Source organism: Suricata suricatta, chromosome 2 (assembly GCF_006229205.1).
Source record: "Suricata suricatta isolate VVHF042 chromosome 2, meerkat_22Aug2017_6uvM2_HiC, whole genome shotgun sequence".
Taxonomy (NCBI): Eukaryota; Metazoa; Chordata; class Mammalia; order Carnivora; family Herpestidae; genus Suricata; species Suricata suricatta.
The window spans coordinates 128794196-128815689 of NC_043701.1; the positions used below are offsets into that span (position 1 = coordinate 128794196).

The following is a 21494-nucleotide window of genomic DNA, read 5'->3' on the forward strand; positions in this document are numbered from 1 at the left end:
GAAAGTTTGACTTCTTCTTTGCCAATTCTGATGCCTTTTATTTCCTTTTGTTGTCTGATTGCTGATGCTAGGACTTCCAGCACTATGTTAAACAGCAGTGGTGAGAGTGGACACCCCTGTCGTGTTCCTGATCTCAGGGGGAAAGCTCTCAGTTTTTCCCCATTGAGGATAATATTGGCTGTGGGCTTTTCATAAACTGTTTTTATAATGTTTAGGTAACTTCCTTCTATTCCGACTTTCTCAAGGGTTTTTATTAAGAAATGGTGCTGTATTTTGTCAAATGCTTCTTCTGCATCTATCGACAGTATCATATGGTTCTTATCCATTCTTTTGTTAATGTGATGGATCACACTGATGGATTTGTGAATATTGAACCAGCATTGTAACCCAGGAATGAATCCCACTTGATCATGATGGATAATTCTTTTTATATGCTGTTGAATTCGATTTGCCAGTATCTTGTTGAGTATTTTTGCATCTATATTCATTAAGGATATTGGTCTGTAGTTCTCTTTTTTTGCTGAGTCTCTGTCTGGTTTGGGTATCTAGGTGATGTTGGCTTCATAGAATGAGTTTGGAAGTTTTCCTTCTATTTCTATTTTTTAGAATAGATTGAGAAGAAGGGGTATTAGCTCTGCTTTAAATGTCTGGTAGAATTCCTCTGGGAAGCCATCTGGACCTGGGCTCTTATTCATTCGGAGATTTTTGATAAAGGATTCGATTTCTTCCCTGCTTATTGGTCTATTCATGCTTTCTATCTCTTCTTGTTTGAATTTTGGTAGTGCATCTGCATGTAGGAATTTGTCCACTTTTTCTAGGTTGTCCAGTTTGTTGGCATATAGTTTTTCATAGTAATCTCTAATGACTGCTTCTATTACTAAGGGATTGGATGTAATACATCCATTATCATTCATGATTTTGTCTATCTCGGTGCTCTCGCTTTTCTTTCTAAGGAGCCAGGCTAGAGGTTTATCAATTTTGTTTATTTTTTCAAAGAATCAACTCTTAGCTTCATTGATCTGCTTGACTGTTTTTTTTATTCCATATTGTTTATTTCTTCCCTGATCTTTATTATTTCTTTTCTTCTGCTGGGTTTGGGGTGCTCTTGCCACCCCCCCCTTTAGTACCATTACATGCTCTGTTAGATTTTGAATTTGTGCATTTTCTAGTTTGTTGAAATAGGCCTGGATTGCAATATAGTTTCCTCTTAGGACTACCTTTGCTGCATCCCAGAGACTTTGGATTGTTGTAATTTTTTTTTCATTTGTTTCCATATGTTTTTAAATTTCTTCTCTAATTGCCTGATTAGCCCAATCATTCTTTAGTAGGGTGGTTTTTAACCTCCATATTTTTGGAGGTTTTCCAGACTTTTTCCTGTGGTTAATTTCAAGTTTCATAGCATTGTGATCTGAAAGTGTGCATGGTATAATCTCAATTCATTTATATTTATGGAGGGCTGCTTTATTCCCCAGTATGTGATCTATCATGGAGAATATGCCAGATGACATGATACTCTACATGGAAAACCTGATCGACTCCACCAGAAGCATTTTGGAACTCATCAATGAATTCAGTATAGTTGCAGGGTACAAAATCAATGTACAGAAATTAGTTGCATTCCTATACACCAATAATGAAGCAGTAGAAAGAGAAATAATCCTGTTCACAATTGCATGAAAAATCATAAAATACCCAGAAGTAAACCTAACCAAGGATGTAAAAGGCCTATATGATGTAAACTATAGAAAACTTATGAAAGAGATTGAAGAAGACACCAAGAAATGGAAAAACATTTCATGCTCAAAGATCAGAAGAATAAGCATTGTGAAAATTCATTACTACTCAGAACAATCTACACATTCAATGCAATCCCCATCAAAATTGCACCAGAATTCTTCTCAAAGCTAGAACAAGCTATCCTCAAATTCATATGGAACCACAAAAGACCCTGAATAGCCAAAGTAATATTGAAGAAGAAAACCAAAATGGGAGGCATCACAATCCCAGACTTTAGCCTCTACTATAAAGTTGTCATCATCAAGGCAGTGTGGTGTTGGCACAGAAACAGACACATAGACCAATGGAATAGAATAGAGAACCCAGAACTGGGCCCACAAGTGTACGGCCAATTAATTTCTAACAAAGCAAGAAAGAGTATCCAATGGAAAAAAGACTGCCTCTTTAGCAGGTGTGCTGGGAGAACAGAACAGTAACATGCAGAAGAATGAATCTAGACCACTTTCTTACCCCATACACAAAAATAAACTCAAAATGACTGAAGGACCTGAATGTGAGACAGGAAACCATCAAAACCCTTGAGAAAGCAGGAAACAGCCTCCTTGACCTCAACTGCAGCAATTTCCTAGTCCACACATCCCCAAAGGCAAGGGAAATGAAAGAAAAAATAAACTATTGGGACCTCATCAAGATAAAAAGCTTCTGCACTGCAAAGAAAACAATCAAGAAAACTAATAGGCCACTGACAGAATGTGAAAAGATAGTTGCAAATGATATATCAGATAAAGGGCTAGTATCCAAAATCTACAAGAAGCTCACCAAACTCCACACGCAAAGAGCAAATAACCCAATGAAGAATTGGGCAGAAGACATGAACAGACACTTCTCCAAAGAGGACATCCAGATGGCCAACAGATACATGAAACGATGCTCAACATCACTCATCATCAGGGAAACACAAATCAAAACCACACTGAGATACCACCTCACACCAGTCAGAGTGGCTAAAATGAACAAATCAAGAGACTATAGATGCTGGAGAGGGTGTAGAGAGACGGGCACCCTCCTACACTGTTGGTGGCAATGTAAACTGGTGCAGCCACTCTGGAAAACAATGGGGAAGTTTCTCAAAAAACTATCCATAGAACTCCCTTATGACCCAGCAATAGCCCTGCTAGGGATTTACCCAAGGGATACAGAAGTGCTGATGCATAGGGGCACATGTACCCCAATGTTCACAGCAGCACTGTCAACAATAGCCAAATCATGGAAAGAGCCTAAATGTCCATCACCCAATGAATGGATCAAGAAGGTGTGGTATATATATACAATGGAGTATTACATGGCAATGAGAAAGAATGAAATATGGCCATTTGCAGCAAAGTGGATGGACCTCAAGCGTGTCATGCTAAGTGAAATAAGTCAGGAGAAGTACAGGTACCATATGTTTGCACTCATAGGTCTAACAGGAGACCAGGGAAACCTAATGGAGGACCAGAGGGAGGGGAAGAGGGAAAGAGAGTTGGGGAGAGAGAAGGACGCAAATCTTGAGAGACTATTGAATACTGAAAATGAACAGAGTGTTGAAGGGGGGAGGGGGAAGAGGTGGTGGTAATGGAGGAAGGTACTTGTGGGGAAGAGCACTGGGTGTTATATGGAAACCAATTTGACAATAAACTATTAAAAATAAATAAACATCTAGTATTCATAAAAATAAACTAATCATTCTTCTTAATATGAGGGTCCTCTTTAGTATCCTCTACCTTTATCTTCTATCCTTCTGTTCCTCCTTTCAAAAAGCTTTAAATGTCATCTTATCATTGCATCAAATACACACTTTTGAGTAAGAGTTTATTAGCCCTTGATAGATCAGAAGAGATCTTATATCATTGTATTCCTCAAACCTGTGTAAAAGCAGAATCTTTCAAAAATAAAATTAGGCTGAACTGTTAATGATCAGGAAAATAATATTTTTGCTTTTTCTTGTGTTACTTATAATTTGAATTTTTAAAATGTTTTTTCTCTTCAAAATGATCTTAATTTGAAGAAAAGACACACTGATAAACCTGTATCATAACAAAAAAAATATTTGGAAGTGAAAGCAGTTTTGAAGATAAAGCTATCAGAATTAGGATTTATGTAAGATTTTGAGAATTTGAAGTCAGCTAAATAGTAAATCTACTAGTGCATATCAAGTCTAGAATATAGACAAATGATTCAGATTTAAAAATAATAAGGAGATTTAAAAATCATAAACACTGGAGATCTTTTAATTCACCCTTCTTTTATCAGTTGAGGAAATAGGGTCCACATAGTTAGAGGGATTCTCAATTTTGGCAAACCCAAGTCAAGAACTTTGGATTTTCAAATTCTCTATGTTTTCTTCATCTGACAAGGCACAAAAAGTAACATTTACAGTAATATTTGTGAACTTCTCCCCAGAGTCTCCAAGACTATAAAACCATCTAGCATGAATTAGTTAAGGAGACGATTCCTTTCTCCACATTGTTCTGCTCTGTCAATCAACCAAGTTTATTATGGGTCCTCACTGAGCTGTGTATTACATTATTTTTCATATATTTATTCTATCCAACATATATTTATTGATGCCAGGTCCTTTGCTATGTTTACAAAATTAGATGTTAAAGGAGAAAGTAGGGGGAGATGAGAGATACAGTAAAAAACATATATAGTCTGTTTAGATACATGTAGAAAAATCAAGCCCATCCAGAACATAAAACATTTAGAAGTTAGGGTAAGCAATCTGTAAAATGGCCCAATGACCTTGCCTTCTGATATTCATATCCTGTCTTAAGTAGCTTAGTAAGCCATTGAACTTAGTAGCTCCTCTCTAACAAATTGAATATAGCAAAAATGATGGTATACCACTTCAGGAATTAGGTTATACAAAAAGATTGGTTTCTATCCTAGGCTCTCTCTTTCTCTTACTGTCTCCCTCATTTGGAATTGCTTGCTCTGAGGGAAGCCAGGTGCCATATTGGGAGAACACTCAGACAGCATATGAAGAGGCCCACACCGCAAGAAACTGAAGTCCCCTGCCAACAACCATGTGAATGGTCGGAAGCAGATCCTTCAGCCGTGGTTGAGGCTTGGATGAGGGCCACCCTGGCCAGCAGCTTACCTACAACATCACGAGAGGCCCTGAGCCAGGACCTGCAGTTAAGCTGCTTCCGGTATCCTGACTCTCAGAAAGTATAAAATAGTAAATGTTTGTTGTCTTAATTTGCTAAATTGTAGGGTGTTTATGCAGCAACAGATAACTAATATAGAGAGGATAAGTTTTGCTATTGTTCTGAGTTTTTAAGAAGGTAGGGTAATGAAATGGTAAATTCGGGGGACAAATTACAGAACTGGAGGAAGCAAGCCATAAAAGGCTGAGTCGGTACTGATGAGAAGCGCTTGCTCATTCACTGTTGAGACATATTGTGTAAGTGAGTTTTTCTAAATAAAATGAAAGTTTAGCCACTAAAGTTTCACAGCTTGGAAAAACCTCAGGGGAAAAAAAAAGGATGATCCCTCAGTTTGGGGTGCAAAATGGACAGTTATGAAAGCTTACTGAAGGCTTTCCAAAAAGAAAAAAAGCAACTAACAACAAAACCTAATTGCCTTATTCCATATGATTAAAGTAGATGTGAGAGAGAGAGAGAGAGAGAGTGTGCGTGTATGTTTCTTGTTATCTTGAAATACATTTGGGGGGGATAAATGAGTTATGATGTTACAGTTACACAAGTAGTAAAATTAAGAGAGTTTGCTAAATTCTATAGAATGTAATCACATAAAGGTTATACAGGACCAAGAATACAGCAAAGCAGGAGATTGGTGCCAGGCTCATGACCAGGAGTACTGCAGACACAACTACACAGAGTTCTTCCTTAGTCACACAGGGTGCACTTCATTTCTGGGTGATGAAACATCAAGTTACATACAAGGAATTGTGCGTTTGCAAGAGTTCAGGGAAAAGGTTCCAGTAGTCTTTTCTGTCCCACTGTTCGTAGAGCCAATCTGAGCAATGCAACCAGTTAAAGTGTAAGCCACCAATCTACACAACAACAATTCTAAGTTACTAGCTAGTCCATAATCCTTATCATAGTTGAGAGCCAATACCAGACTTTCAGACACCCCAAGAGATAAGCATAGAGATGCATATAGTCATGCTATAAGATAATGCTGCTTTATACTATAACTTTAAACACACAATAATGATTTTATATATAATATAGCAAATGTGCTCCACATATATATAATTATAATGTTAAATATAATAAACGATATGATAAAAAATATATATCTACATACACTATAGTATAATTATAAATGGATATAAACATATATGTGTGTATATATATGTGTGTGTGCATATGTCATTTGTGAGTGTGTGCATATACATATATTATAGCTGTGTGTATATATATGTATGTGTGTATACACACACACACACACACACACACACACACACACACACACACACAGTTATAAGTTCAGAATAGGCATAAAAGATAATGTTTACCATGTAAGAAATCTGGTTTCTTGCAGGGCCTGGGTGGTTCAGTCCATGGAGCATCCAACTATGGTTTCAGCCCCCGTCATAACCTCACAGTTTGTGAGTTTAAGCCCTGCATAGGACTCTGCACTGGCAACATGGAGCCTACTTGAGATTCTTTCTCTCTCCTTCTATCTTCTCCTCCCCAACTTATGCTCTCCCTCTCTCTCTCTCTTAAAATAAATAAACATTAAAAAAATAAAACTGGTTTATTGACAATGACAATGACAAAAGATAGGACAAAATAAACACTAAATAAATATAAATAGTTAAGTATAAGTTGATAATAATATGATTAGACAATGTTTAGGATTTTGTAGTTAGGTTCATGATAGTCTAAGCTTCCTGGATGGGATTTCTGTACTAATATCTTTTGGAGACGACAGAGAATTACTTCATCATGTGACTAATTGAATGATTTGGTTTGTCTGAATGGTCTCCAGGCTTCTTTCAGAATTTTTTTTCTTGCACTTTATTGACTTTCTGTTTTACTTTGGATCAGTCACTTTCTAGACCTACTAGGGATTTGTTCTCTTGTCATTTTATTCATTACAGTCCTGAATTAAATCCACAATTTCAGCTTTCTATATGTTACTATTTCTGCTTTTTCCTCTTATTTTGTTTGAGAACTTTTCAAGTTCTCAAAAAGTGTTTGTGCAACTTAGACATTCTGGGTTCTTGTACATACAAAAAGCTTTTTATTTTGCCACACATTTTGGAAGAATATAGTACTCTAAGTTCAAATTAATTTTTCTCCCTGAATGTGAAGCCATTGGTTCATTGTTTTCCAGAATCCAGTGTTGCTGATGAGTCAACATCAGACAAAGCAGAACCTTAATCTCTTTGTGGCTTCTGCTTGTGCATATTCTCCTTTGAGGGGTTTGCTGTTCTTTTTCATCATCGCATGTTTCCAGATACTTTCTATCTTCTAGATTTCTTTTTCTTGATGAGTCCACAACCAGACATTTGTTAATATGGGTTTATTTCCTTTTGTGTCTCTTTACTGTTATTTTAAAGGGATGTTAAACTAAGGTTTGATAAATAAATCGTGTCAGTCTGTGTTCTTGCTACCTCCTTAAATACATTAAAAACAGGGGGAAACCCCACATTGTTAGTTCCTGGACTCAACATTATTTGACTCTAATTGTGAAAATAGAATGGATATATTAATAAACACAAACAATAAAGAAAAAACAATTCACATTTGGAAGTACTTGGTAGAAGAAGAAAGTGAAGAGATAGTAAGAGAAGTATAATATTTTAACTTGCTGCTTCTTTCCTTGAAAGATTTTGTATCAATATCCTAATTCCTTTTTCTAGTTACACAGGAACAGGCAAGTAGTAAAGGGATGCACATAACCTTTTGTTAGATCACTGTAACCTACAATCAACATAGATTTTAAAATATCTGGAATCTTAAAAGAAATACTGCTAGCAGTGTTTATAATAAATGGTACCTTTAAAAGTCCCTACATCAGCAGAGAAATTTTATAATATAAATTGTTCACTTAACTTTAACTGCTCCAGATTTTGGCAGACAGTAAAAGTAAATGGTGGATGCTCACCAGAATATATTACATTTTCCAGGATACCATTGGGTTACTAATACATTTCAGAAGAAACTTGTTCCAAGGTTCTTAGCTTGCTGTGTGGGATTGTTAAGCAGTAACGCTTTCATTGACCAAAGAGGAAGTTGAAAATTACCATGAGCTTAAAAATTTAACTTGGAAAATGAAAATACTTGTCAGGAACAATCAGCATGGGCACATGGTACTAAAGAATTTCCAGTTGCCGAACATTTCTTTGTTTTTTCCTTGAACTGTCTCTATCCTCAGAGTGGTTAATGACAACTGACTAATGTGTTCACCACCTGATCTGCTCCCAGCATTCTCCCAACTGTGGCTGCCTGGAAAATATACTTTCTTCCTTCAGTCAAGTCATCTCTACTTCACTGAAGACTATGTTTATAGTTTTTCCCAAGGTTATAGTTTTCACCAAGAGGAGAAATAATCCTTAACTCACCCCGTCATGATAAATAACTGGTTTTTAATAAAACTTGTAGAGAACACTGTCATTTGAAAATGTAGGCCTGTTAATTAATTTTTCTCTTTACAGTGGTATGAATTCTCATTTGTTTGCATATTCACAAGGTCTAAAAGTATAAATATAAATGCAATACTGCCTAATTCTGGCAATAGCTATAGATACTATTTACTTTAGAAATGCTTAAGTTTTAACTTAGTACACATACTCTTATCTTGGAAATGTGGCAATATCATCATGTCCACTGTGACTATGCCCATACAACCAGAACTACATTTAAAGAATCCCAGAAAGAAGTGCCTGGAGGCTCAGTCAGTTGAGCATCTGTCTTCGGCTCAAGTCATGATATTACAATTTGTGAGTTCAAGCCCCTGTGTAGGGCTCGGTACTGACAGCTCAAAGCCTGGAGCCTGCTTCAGATTCTGTGTCTGCATCTCTCTGCCTATCCCATGCTCGCTCTCTCTCTCTCTCTCTCTCTCTCTCTCTCAAAAATAAATAAACATTAAAAAAAAGGAATCCCGGGGAAAAAAATGACATAAAGAGTACTGGAAAAGAGATGTCGGAGAGGAAATGGATAGACCTATTTTCAGTCAAGCTCTGAAGTCTGCACCAATTACTTAACACCAAAGAATATGCACTATGATTTATATATTCACATAGTTAATTCTCAATTCAAAGCCAGAAGAATCAAAATCTGAAAGACATACCACTACAGTTTATTTTCTAGAGTCAGTGACCCTGAGCCTCAAATTTAGTTTTACAGATGAGTACATAAAAGTTTTACCAGCTTACATCAATAAATATATAACCAGACCTTCCAGGCTATATATAAATATCTTTAAAAAGGTAAAATTAACTATCTTTATGATTGAGGGCTATTAATACATGAAGCAGATATTTGTAACAATTGAAGGGAGCTATTTCATTATTTTCACAAATCTAACTTTCAAGATGAAGTAGAAGGAAGAAGCCTTCTGCCAGATACTTGTCTACATTTTAAAAAACATGTATTATGTTACAGTTCACAAAATATTTTACAGTAATTCTACTATAAAGAGACCTACTTGTTGAATTACCCAGTAGATAATAGCCTGGTCCAGAACTTCCTAACTGTGCTGTGAGATGGATGTGTTTTAGTGGGTTATGGATGTGTTGAGGTATTGATCCCTATAGCTCCCAGGATTGCCTGGAAGGACCTAACATTGCTTAAGACCCCAAAGCCTCTGATCCTCTCTGGACTTAAATAAATAGCCACTTCTTTTTCTCAGAGGCTAGGCACACACTGTGATTTAGAAGGCACTAGTTTATGCTATTACAAAATATGTTTCCCTTAGTAAATCTTAAAATAAATGAAGTCAAAGTCCCCATCCCTTTCGGTTTAGAATAAAATTATACATTTTTATATATCACTGTACATTTGAATGATAATAGGATATAATCCTATTAGTTTTTGTCATTGCTGTTGTTAAAGAATAAAGGTAGAAATCATTGTAGAGTAATTTTTTTTCACTTTTTAAAAACTTTTAATGTTTTTATTTATATTTAAGAGAGAAGACAGAGAGACAGAGAGAGACAGAGTATGAGCTGGGGAGGGGCAGAGAAAGAGGAAGACACAGAATCCAAAGCAGATTCCAGGCTCTGAGCTGTCAGCACAGAACGTGACACAGGGCTTGAGCTAACAAACTGTTAGATCATGACCTGAGCTGAAGTTGGATGTTTAAACTGACTGAGCCACTCAGGATCCCCTTTTTTACTTTTTTTTTTTAACAAGACTTCACAGATTTGTATTGTCCATCTTTGCCACTATCTTGGCATCAGACTCACCTTCACAGGATACATTCTGTTAAGGCACATCCACTCTGGAACATACTTAATTTTAAAGTGCTATCATAATACCTCGTTTAATACATCTACCAGAAAGAAAGGACACTTTTATACTTGTTTTTAAATTTTATAAACCGTCAGGGGAAAAAATGGGTTTAGCAACAAGATCCTGCAATGCAGTGCTCCTAACTGGGTAATTCTGGGAGCATTTCTGCTGTCCTAACATTGATGATGACCAACCTAAGTTGGTAAAATCAGTCCTCAATTTCCCTTCTTTGGGTCCTTTTACTCCCTTGTTTATGTTCCTCCTCTCCTGTTCTTTAACATCTCCATCTCCCTTTGCACACACCCCCCAAAGCTTCTTCTTATACCAGGGAATCTGCTTGTCTGAGGGTCTCAGTATGAGCCGGAGCAGTCTCTCCATTGAAGTTCAAAGCCAGTACTTCCAAACTCCCCTTACCTTAGACCAACAGTTGAGGTGTGGGCACATGATTTAAACTCTACTAATATAATGCTTCTGCTCAGGAAGTTGAACTCAGAGCAAGTGAGGCAAAAGCAGGAATTTCTTTAGGATTTTATTCATTGGGAGAAGTATCTGGAATGTGGTGGTAAATGAGTGCACTATCTGTGGGGTCCAGTTACAACATTATGATGCTAATAATAGCATTAAATGTTCAGAGAGGGCTAGAATGGCACCTCCATCTTTGGAATGAATAACTGGATTCCTATATGCAGCATCCCTCGCAGTCTGTTCTTTCTACTCATCTTCTGTGCTTGTCTGTTTTTCTGCTTAGTTTATCCATAGCTAGATTCCATTGTTTGAAATCCAGAGCTGAAACTGGAGCTTCATGCTTAATCCTTTTACATAAAAGTTACTTTTCTATTTATCCCTACTACATAAAGGCCCATAGAGTAACTCAGAATTAGTGTTTTTATTGAAAGTATGTGAAAATAGGATCAGAAAGAAGAATGTGACCTATTTCTCCTTCCAAGTAATGTCTGTTTTGGCTGGAGAGCATGGATCTAAGCCTGTTCGTAGGAGTTGTAGACGTAGAGAAGGTTCAAGCCCTCTAGAACATCTTTGCACTGGTGAATAGGTCTGTACTCTCCACTTCTTTTTTCAATGTTCCCTTCCTTTTTCCTTTCAGTCCATCTCAACTCTTCTTCCATATCCATACCTCACTTAACATCAGCCTCAACATTAGGTATTTTACATTTTCCAGCTATAGGAATAGTTTAGGCCCTCTCTATGATTTTATGAAATCCACTTTTATGCACTCTATATTATTTCTTCTTTTGATAATAAAATTTCTACCATATCAGAATGTATTCTGTTATTAATTCCTACAGTGTTTTAGATTACTCCATGTAGTTCTCTCAGGATCTAACCTTACTAAAAAAGTCAGAAAAGCCGTAGCTTTTAAAAAATCCTTAGCCCGCTAACTAAATATGTATTCTATTCAAATATAGTTCTCTTTAGGCAGAAAACAGGTTCTCCACTCAGAAGTTCTGGTAGCTGTTTTCTTCAGCTCACATTGGTAGTTCAGGATCCCCAAATTCTGGAGCAACTGAAGTACTTCCAAAGCCATAGGATCTTTCCTTTAAAGAGGCTTGGTTGTCATTTAACTTCTGATTTTAGCATCACCAACACAATGACACTTGGCTCCAGGTCAACCAAATGATCTACAGATAGATGCTTCTTGTGAATGCCCTCTGACTGTGTTAAAAGGGTGGCAGAGTTTAGCTGAGCCCAAAAGTAAGAAAGTATGTAATTAGGAGGCCTGTCTCAAACTGCTACCAGGGGAAGGAAGTTCACCAACAACAGCTTCAAACAAAAAGGCATGGTTGCTATCCCCTTACAGGGATTTTCTAGAACCATTAGTGAAATTGGGTTCAGTGGGATCTTTCACCAGATGCACTTCAGGGATAGCTCTTGTAAGTAATAGAATACACAAAAGTCATGTTCTCTAGTTCAAAGGCTTGCTAAAGACTTTTTAAACATCTGGTCCTAAGTTTTCTGGAAGTAGCTCATGTCTTACTCTGCACAGTAATAAATTACTTCCCTGACCTTTTATCTGCTCCAGCCTTTGACACAATCTACTGTTTTTGAGTTTTGTTTTTGTCTTTTCCTGAACTAGGATGATAACTGGTTCTTTGCATATCTGTATTAGAATGTATCACAGTACAATATTAGAGTGAATTAAATTTAAAGTTGGGAAAAAGACTCAGGTACTTCTACTATGTGTAAAATGCTACTGGGAAACATAAAAATAATAAAGTATGGTGACTGCCTTTAAGGACGTTACAATTTAGTTGGAGAAACCTCTATGTAAAGGGCTGATTATGATATAAGGCAAAATGAAATAATCATTTACTAGAGAACAAGCCCATCCAATGGTAACACAGATAATGGAGCAACTAATTCTAAATGAAAGGGTATTTTCTCCTATGCAAATTTGTGGCATTTGAGAAAGTGTTGGTCAACAATTATAATTTTAGAGGGGCACTAGAGAAGAAAAGACTTCTCACTGCTGGAATAGAATTAGTACAGGTATATAGACGCAATTCAAGGGTTGTTTGGTCGCATTGTTTTGTTGTAATCTAACATCATGCAAGACACAAGGGTAGGTCTGGAAGAGTTTCAAAGAGAAATTTTAAAAATGCAAGACATACAAGTTTCCTTTTCTTCTATAGCTTGCATTCTATTTTGAAGGAAGTCATTTCTATGTTAGATCTTAAGAGTTCATCAACAGCACGTAGTTGTCTTGAATGATATAATTGCTTCCTATTACCAGAGGAAGTAAAGAATAGTTCCCAGAGGACATGGGATATGACCCATTTCTTGAAAGATGGATAAAATGTTAAAATAAAATGTGAAACTACCAACTTGGATAGAGTAGAAGGTGCCTTTGGCTGAAAAAGGAAAAAAAAAATTTAGAAATGCATGTTTAGGTTAACTCAAATGCAAAATAGTTTAGAGAGATAAATAAGTGAGTTAAGCAGTCTAGGTATATAATGAAAGGGAGTGGAGGAGACTATGGCTGAGGCTCAATGCAAAGGAAGACACCATTAAGTTCCAGCAAATTTCATAGCAAACTCTGTTCTAGTGTTGTTAGACTTTCTCATTTATTATGATAAGCCATTAATCAGAGTTTTTCCTATATATAATATATATAATTTATAATTATATGCTATGTATATTATTATATATGTATATGTAATATATATGTTGCTTATATAGGTTATTACATATATAATTAGAAACTAACTCTTAAGACAAAACAAAATTGTATTGTTCAAACCTACTGGCCACATAAAAACTCTTTTGAATCCTATTGAGTCATACCTAGTATATGGACAACTAATTATGAGCCTCTGCTAGATTATGGAGGTCAAAAATTGCTAAAACTAAAGTCTTTGTGTTTTATCCTATAATTGTTTAAGGTTATAGACCAGAGATACAACATAAGGAAAGTAAATAAACATGTTTTAACTGGCTACAAAATGTAGAATATTTTTATGTGAAAAATATTAAATGAAAGGGACTCAGTAGAATGTATTGCTATTTAAAATTTTTAATTATTTTTAGATAAAATTCATTTTAAAAGTCTATGGTTCAAACTGACTGCAAAGAAAATGTAAAAGAAAAATTTGGAAATATTTGTTGGTTCTGGATTGTTTTGAACTCTCTCATGTGTCTTTAAGAAGAAAAATTGTAACCACATGTTTCTTCTCCATTCTATGAGGGGAAGAATTCTGGGTACACATTTTCCAGGTTAGGTTTAGTGGAGTACTTGATGAATAACCCTTTGCTTGTCTTCCCTGCAAGTTGCCAGCAGTGGGTGCCACCAGGGTGTCTTGGTCAGGTTCATTTATGTGTCTGCTCTGTTTTGGTCCATGAGGCTGGCTGACATTGAAACCAGGTGGAGTTTGGTGGTTTGTAACAAATGCTTTAGGGCCTGCTAATTTCTGAATTTGCTACAAGTCCATAAATCACATACAAAAGATACTCTTGGTTTAGGTTTTCCCCCAAACCTAGTGTGAAAGAACTAAAATTGGTGTTAAGACTCTAACTTCTAAGCCTTCACATTAAAATTGATAAGGTTTGTTATTTAACCAAAAAAAGTCAATATATTTCCTCTCTCCTATCAGGAATTCCTGACAAATAAAGAGGCTTCATAACAGAGAAAAATTGGTCAGAATAAAAAATATCACATGGAGATTACAAAATTATGCCTCTGTCGGAATGAAATGCAGTGTTCCAGATGTTGCCTACATTTCACATAAAACCAACTGCTAGCATTTATGAACAATGCAAATTCCTGAAATGTAGCAGGGCAGCCCTGCTTCCTAATGCGGAGAAAACACTTAGAAGATCATCAAATCTTGAAAATGTGCTAATGAGCCACAAAGTCTGATTAAAATCAAAGGTGCTATGTTCCACAAACACTCTGTGATTCAGATAAGCAGGGCTTAGGTTTCATCATTGATTACACTACTTTAAGACAAATTTTGCAGTCTTAAGGAAGTCTCAGGAATAAAAACAATTCACACAGCTGCTTATTAAGTGATTTTCAGGAAACAGGGTCAAGACCTGAGAACTGTATAAGGGAAAAGAAAAAAGGAAAGCCACAAATATATAGACTATTCACTTGCTAAAATGTTAACCACGAGGCCTCATGACACCAAACATGACATTTCCAATTACTTAAGTTGATGATTATTTGCAAATAATATGTCTGAGTGATGAGCAGATGTGAACAAAGATGAACATCTTCTGTTATTTAATTGTGGAGGATAGGATGGTTGGAAGTATTTTTCATAGTATCTCTATGGGGGGCAAATGCTCACGTATTTCAGTTTTGGTTAAGATCAAGCTGATCTAATTAGCATTTTCATCTAATTTGTCTCTCAGAATTCTCTTTAGTAGGGCAGGCATTTGATAAATTTCAAAAAAAAAACTAGAGGAAAGTTTGGAATTAGGCATATAAAAGAACAATGAGACTCTATCTCCAAAGATAAGCCCAAAAATAATCTGAAAAACTAAATTGACAAAATTGGAAAGTCACAAATTATAGTTACATTCATAATGAGACTTACATAACAGCCCAGAATTATTCTATACTTATTATATTTGGGGCACAGGATATAATTTACCTGGAGAATTTTAATTAAAGTTACATACAACTAATTAGAGGAAAAGGGACTTCTTTATCTTCTGAATGAACGAATTTTGTAGCCAATATTGGTTAGTTATCTCATAAGGCCATTATAAATCATAGAGGTATTGACAAACTTGTAATTAAAGACATAAATAGCTTTGCTTTATTTGTATTTTCTTAATTCAGATTATAAGAATTGATTGTGAACAGGGTTCCCACAATGCACTTCACATCCTGGACAATTTAGAATTTCATTTTTATTTTCTTTGCTTAGAGCAGATATAAACTCTATACTATGGAAAATAAAACTGTAAACTTGGTACCACATACAGACATTGTGACCGTAACAGTGTGCCCACAGAACATCACTGATACGATTACAAAATTAAGACAGAGGCAAGATATATGTAAGACCCTGGTAGATCTGACCTAATCAACTCCCTGAAGGAAATATTCATTTGGCTAAAAAGAGAACCCCTGATGCATTCTTCTTTTACGAATAATTACATTCTCATAAAGTAGAAAGAAAATCAAATATCTCTGTACTTGATTTTGTCCAAAAAGAAAAGACCAGTCATATTTAGTTCATGGAAGAGACGCAGAACTACCATTAACACAATAAATCAGTATATTTACTTCCTTAGGTAAAAATATTGCCATAACCTCACTACATGGGATGTGGTGCATGCCATATGACAATGACCAAGGCCATATTTGGAACACCGGTGGGTTTTGAGTTGTTACTGAAATATAATATCAGTAGTTATAGGTATAATATAGAAAAATCATATCAACAGGTACAGAAGCACCCCCTCCCTCTTTTGTTAGCATATATTCAATGTTCCACTATTTTAGAAATAATTTTAAAGAGAACATGAGAAAACTTTGTACCATTAACCAATATGCATCAATGATTTTCTAGATCAAGATGTTAGGAAAACAGCACCATTAATCATCAATCCTGTACCAACTTTGTGGTATCCCTTTTCAGAACTACTGAAGGTTTATTCCACTGTTGGTAGGTTTCCCTTAGTCATTTATTTATTTATTTATTTATATTTTATTTTACTTTATTTTATTTTAATAGTTTATTGTCAAATTGGTTTCCATATGACACCCAGTGCTTTTCCCCACAAGTGCCCTCCTCCATCACCACCACCTCCCTTCCCCTCTTCCCCTTCAACCCTCTATGATGATTCCTTTACAGTATTCAATAGTCTCTCAGATTTTGCATACCTCTCTCTCCCTAACTCTCTCCCTTAGTCATTTAAATTTAAGAGGTAGCTCTCTCTCCTGCCCCCACAAAATCACCCATCTCCATTCCCTCTACCAGTTCCAAAAAACAAGGTACCTATCATCCAAATTTGATATGTGCTGTGTATAACATAAAGAATAATTCTCTAGGTAGAATTAATGCCTTATATATGGAATTTCAAACATTTTAGTAATCATGGGCACACCCCCATGTTAAGAGGTAATTAGTAAGAAAAATTCAACCTGAGAATTTCACAGCATGCAAAGGCTTTTCACAGGAAAAAGCTCTTCCATGATGATTTATAAAAAAAGCGATTGGCCTTATTCAAATTATATCCATTTTTTTTCGAAATCCATATGAAATCAAATGCTTCAGTAAGCTTGTTGGAGAAATGTTAATAGTATTAAAGATAAGAATGCCATTTTACTGAGCGATTCGAACAAAGCACTTATTGCCCTAATTTTAAAAGAATATTAACCTGGGTGTTTCAACCTAAACAAAATCCTCATTCCATATTTCTTCTTCTTCTTCTTCTTCTTATTATTTCTATTTATTTACTTTTAAGAGAGAAAGAGAAAGTGTGCTTATCAGCAGAAAGAGGCAGAGAGAGAAGGGGACCGAGGATCTGAAGCAGACCCTGCCCTGACAGCAGAGAGCTGATATGGGGCTGGGACTTGCAAAGCACAAGATCATGACCTGAGTCAGTCAGATGCTTAACCAACTGAGCCAGTCAGGTGCCCCTCATTCCATATTTGGTAAGTAATCAAAGAAGATTATGAAGATTTTAAAGAACAAATGTTTTGCAAATAGGCTGTGAAAGACAGTTACAGAGCATTTCTCGGGAAATGTAGGACCAGTTTGCTGTTTAACTAACATAGAGAAAAACCTGGGGTACCAATGATGCAGCTAAAAGAGGGTTTGGAAACTATTACATACTTATCACATGTGGCCTAATTATATATCCTAACAGTTCTGGCACTAATAAACGTTCATAAGTGGCTAAGGCCTGAAGCTAATTTATAGAACACATGCGTATAGAAGACTTATCTTTCCCAATAAATATATTTACTGCTAGAAATAAATTTCAAATCATCTAACCACAAGGGGCAAGCACCTATCAGATGGGGGAGCAACCTATTGCTAAGCAAGCAACACAAGCAGAGATCTTCTTTCCACGTGTATGAATACTTGGCAGCCGCAGAGATTTAAATGTCAGGGAGCGTGCAGCTGTTATTGGGGACCGAGACTTACCAGTACTTGTGAGGAAGTTAACATTTCTCATCACACCTTCAGTGTAAGCTCCTGGCTCGTAACTGTCCATTTCACCTGTGACAATGTGAGCAACTCTTGCTGCCCGTCCTCTGATGGCACCTGCAGCACGGTCTAAGTTATCAGCATCCTGGTCTCTCAAGGCTATGATACATTTGTTGACATCTTCTAGGATGTGGCTCTCTGTAAGTAAATAGATCAAATTAGCATTGCATATTGTAATTCATGTTAACTTCTGACCTTGGATGTGGTACCCAATAAAGGACATTGACAAATATGAAAGAAAAAAAGACATGATTTTGTTCTTATCTCTTTAATATAAACATTTGAGAAATATAAAATTATATGTTTTTATCTGCAGTTTTAAAAATTATATACTATTTTTTAATAATTATAAATGTGTGTTATTTATTTTGAGAGAGAGAGAGAACACACCAGAGACAGAGAGAGAGGAGAGAGAGGATTTCAAGCTGGCTCTACATTGTCAATGCAGAGTTTGATGTGGGGCTCAATCCCACAAACCATGAGGTCATGACCTAGGCAGAAACCAAGACTTGAGTGCTTAGCCAACTGAGACACCCAGGTGGCCAAAAAATTACATATTACTTTAGATTTTAGGTCCAACTGACTCAATTTTAGATTTGTGTGACTGATCAGTGCAAATTGAGGACAATTTTTAGATTAAAATAGTGGAATGACAGAATGATGGAGTGCTTAGTTCTGATTAAAAGCAACACTATAACAGATTATGAAACACTTGAAAACATCAGATGTCCCAAATATATAGAAAAATAAGACTATGGAGTCCCATTCAACTAATATTCACTTCCTCACACCAACAAGCAATTCTCTGGACACCAATTAGTGTTCTCCAATTCAATTCTGACACTCTCCACCCAGTGATAGCATCAGGTTCCACACGTTAAGGATCCAGTCCTATGAAAATGCCCCCTCACCCCAACCACAGAGCCGGTTGTAGGCCCACGTTGTTCCCTGTATTTTTGACAAATCAAGTCCCAGGACCTCCTCCTTGGGATTGACTAATTTTCAAGAGCAGCTCACAGAACTCAGAGAAACATTTTACTTATTAGATTCAACTTTTATAACTCAGAATAGCCAGATAAAAAATTCATAAAGCAAAATATGTGGGAAGGGCAAGGAACATCCATTCCTTCTCCAGGTGTGCCATTTTCCACACATTCCCCTAGTATTCCCAACTTGGCCACTGTCCAAACCCTGTCCTTTGGGGTCTTATGGGGGCTTCATTACACAGGCAAGATTACTTAAATCGCTGGCTTTTGGCACTTGATTCAACCTCCAGTGCCTCTTCCACCTGAGAGGCAACAGGATGAGACTGAAAGTTCTAAAGCTCCAAACTTCTCTTCACAAGGTTGATTACCCCATGAATCACCCTACAGTGGGATGGGAGGAGCAGGCTAGGGGTGGGGAATGCAAATGCAACCTCGTTAACATAACAAAACACTTTTATTGCCCTCATGGTTTGGGAAATTCCAAAAGTTTTAAGGTTCTGTGCCAGAAATGGGACAAAAACCATATTTATTTTATTTGTTTGTTTGTTTTTGAGAGACAGAGAGGCAGTGTGAGCAGAGGAGCAGAGAGTCAGGGAGACACAGAATCTGAACCAGGCTTTAGGCTCTGAGCTGTCAGCACCGAGCCTGATGTGGGCTGGAACCCAAATACCATGAAATCATGACCTGAGCCCAAGTCAGAAGCCCAACTAACTGAGCCACACAGATGCCCCAAATGTATATTTCTTACTGTAGATCACAGGATTACATCTGCCAATTTCTTTTGGCTTGCCTAATCAACTTCTACCATTGTTTCAAAGCAAATGTTTCTTCCTTAGGAAATCCATGCTGACCTATAGTAAGACAAATCTGGTTCCATGTTATGTGGGATTCCATTAAAAGCCTTATATGTTTTCATTAAAGCTTCTTCCCATGTTTTAATGATGTACTAATCAAATTCTCTCTCTAGTAGACTCTGGAATATAGGAGTGTAGAAATTTTATTGCTTGAGATATCATATCTAGAATAATACATGGCACCTGTTAGATCAATAGGAATGCTTGTTGAGTGAATGAATAAAGTCCTCTTATAACACAGCTGGGACCAGTAAATTGTTTTGTCTAAATCCTAAAGCATGGTTTATGAAACTAGGTAGACAAATACCTGTGCACTTAAATTTAGACAAGTTAACTTGTATAAAGGACAGTCTGTTCATTTGCATGAAAAAGATTAAACACTGAAAACCTTCATCATAAATTCACTAGAGTTTTAACCTAATTTGTAGCATTCAATTATGAATGTGCCATTAAGGCCTATAATAAATTCAAGTGGTCCTATCTCAACACGAAGTGCATATTTTCCCTGGAACTGAAAGTATAAATTTCAGTGTGGAAGGTATATAATCATCAGGGTTTGGTTTTTGTTTTTTTTTTAAGTCCACAGATGTGTATTTTAATGACACATTAAGGAGTTGTTATTTTTCACATATGTTGGTAAGTTGGTTTTAAACTAATACTACTGGGGCACTTGGGTGGCTCGGTCGTTAAGTAGTTGACTCTTAAGTTCAGCTCAGGTCTTGACCTCACAGCTCACAAGCCCCCACATCAGGATCCCCAACACCTGGGATTCCCTCCCTTTCTCTCTGGCCCTCCTGTGCAATCTCTCTCTCTCAAAATAAATAAATAAACTTAAAATTTTTGAAATAAATGAATACTACTAGTATACAAACACACATGTATATACAATGAATGTTTTATCTGTATTCGCTAAAGGTGGTTAATTTTAGACTTCAGAGCTGTTTTTGTTGAGCCTTACAATAGTGAAAAAAATTTAAGGAAAAACAGTGTTTATTTTGGAAGATTAATTATCTAATAAACTGCAATTTCTGTTTAATTAAAGGCAAAATCATAGCTGCCACAAATTAATTTTTTCTAGTAAATTTTGCACAGGGAAAAAACCATACAAAGAGCTGAGAATGAATTGAATGTTCACTTCTTCTATAGAACAATGATATACAGCCACCAATTTACTTTATGATTCAAAGCAGAAAATAAAAGTATAGCAAAGGCTTTTCTGGTTCTTTTTTGCCGGCCTTATTAAAGTTTTTGTGGTTATTGCTTTGAGCAACACAATCAGAAGCCATAGCACTAATCACATTGAAGAATTAGAGAGTAGAGATCAGCTATGGAAAGAAAAGTCCTACATGAATATATACAAAATGTTGAAAATAAGTGAAATAAGTGATGAGAAACATATAACCAGACTTTATATGAAGCAATTATATTGAGACTGTTGGAGATGGTGATTAAATGATCTTTTGAATTACTGAGATTAAATATAGTACACAAGCATTAGGAAAGGTTTGCAACATTTCCATTATTGTGACACTTTCCCATTACCCTGAATGTTTCACAAGATGCTAGAAGTTATTTGCATGAAATTCTAAACATAGACTGCCAGAAAAAGAAAACAAGAATGCTGGGCACCTCCCACATATGCATAATAACTAAACATTAAACCAATTTCTTAAAAACAATTATTTCTTTGCTATTCACATTCCAAGTGAATTTAAGTAGCTGGAAAGGCCTTCAGGATAGATGGAGTTTTTATGTCAC

General features: G+C 36.1%; 1 protein-coding gene across 1 annotated transcript in view; it reads right to left on the minus strand.

Annotated features, from left to right (window-relative positions):
• Window positions 1-21494, minus strand: part of CTNNA3 (catenin alpha 3) — a 1635386-nt gene that overhangs the window by 395243 nt on the left and 1218649 nt on the right. The window contains exon 12 of the mRNA XM_029931758.1: window positions 17834-18034. Within this exon, the coding sequence (XP_029787618.1) occupies window positions 17834-18034 (201 nt within the window). The remainder of the gene's footprint in view (window positions 1-17833; window positions 18035-21494) is intronic.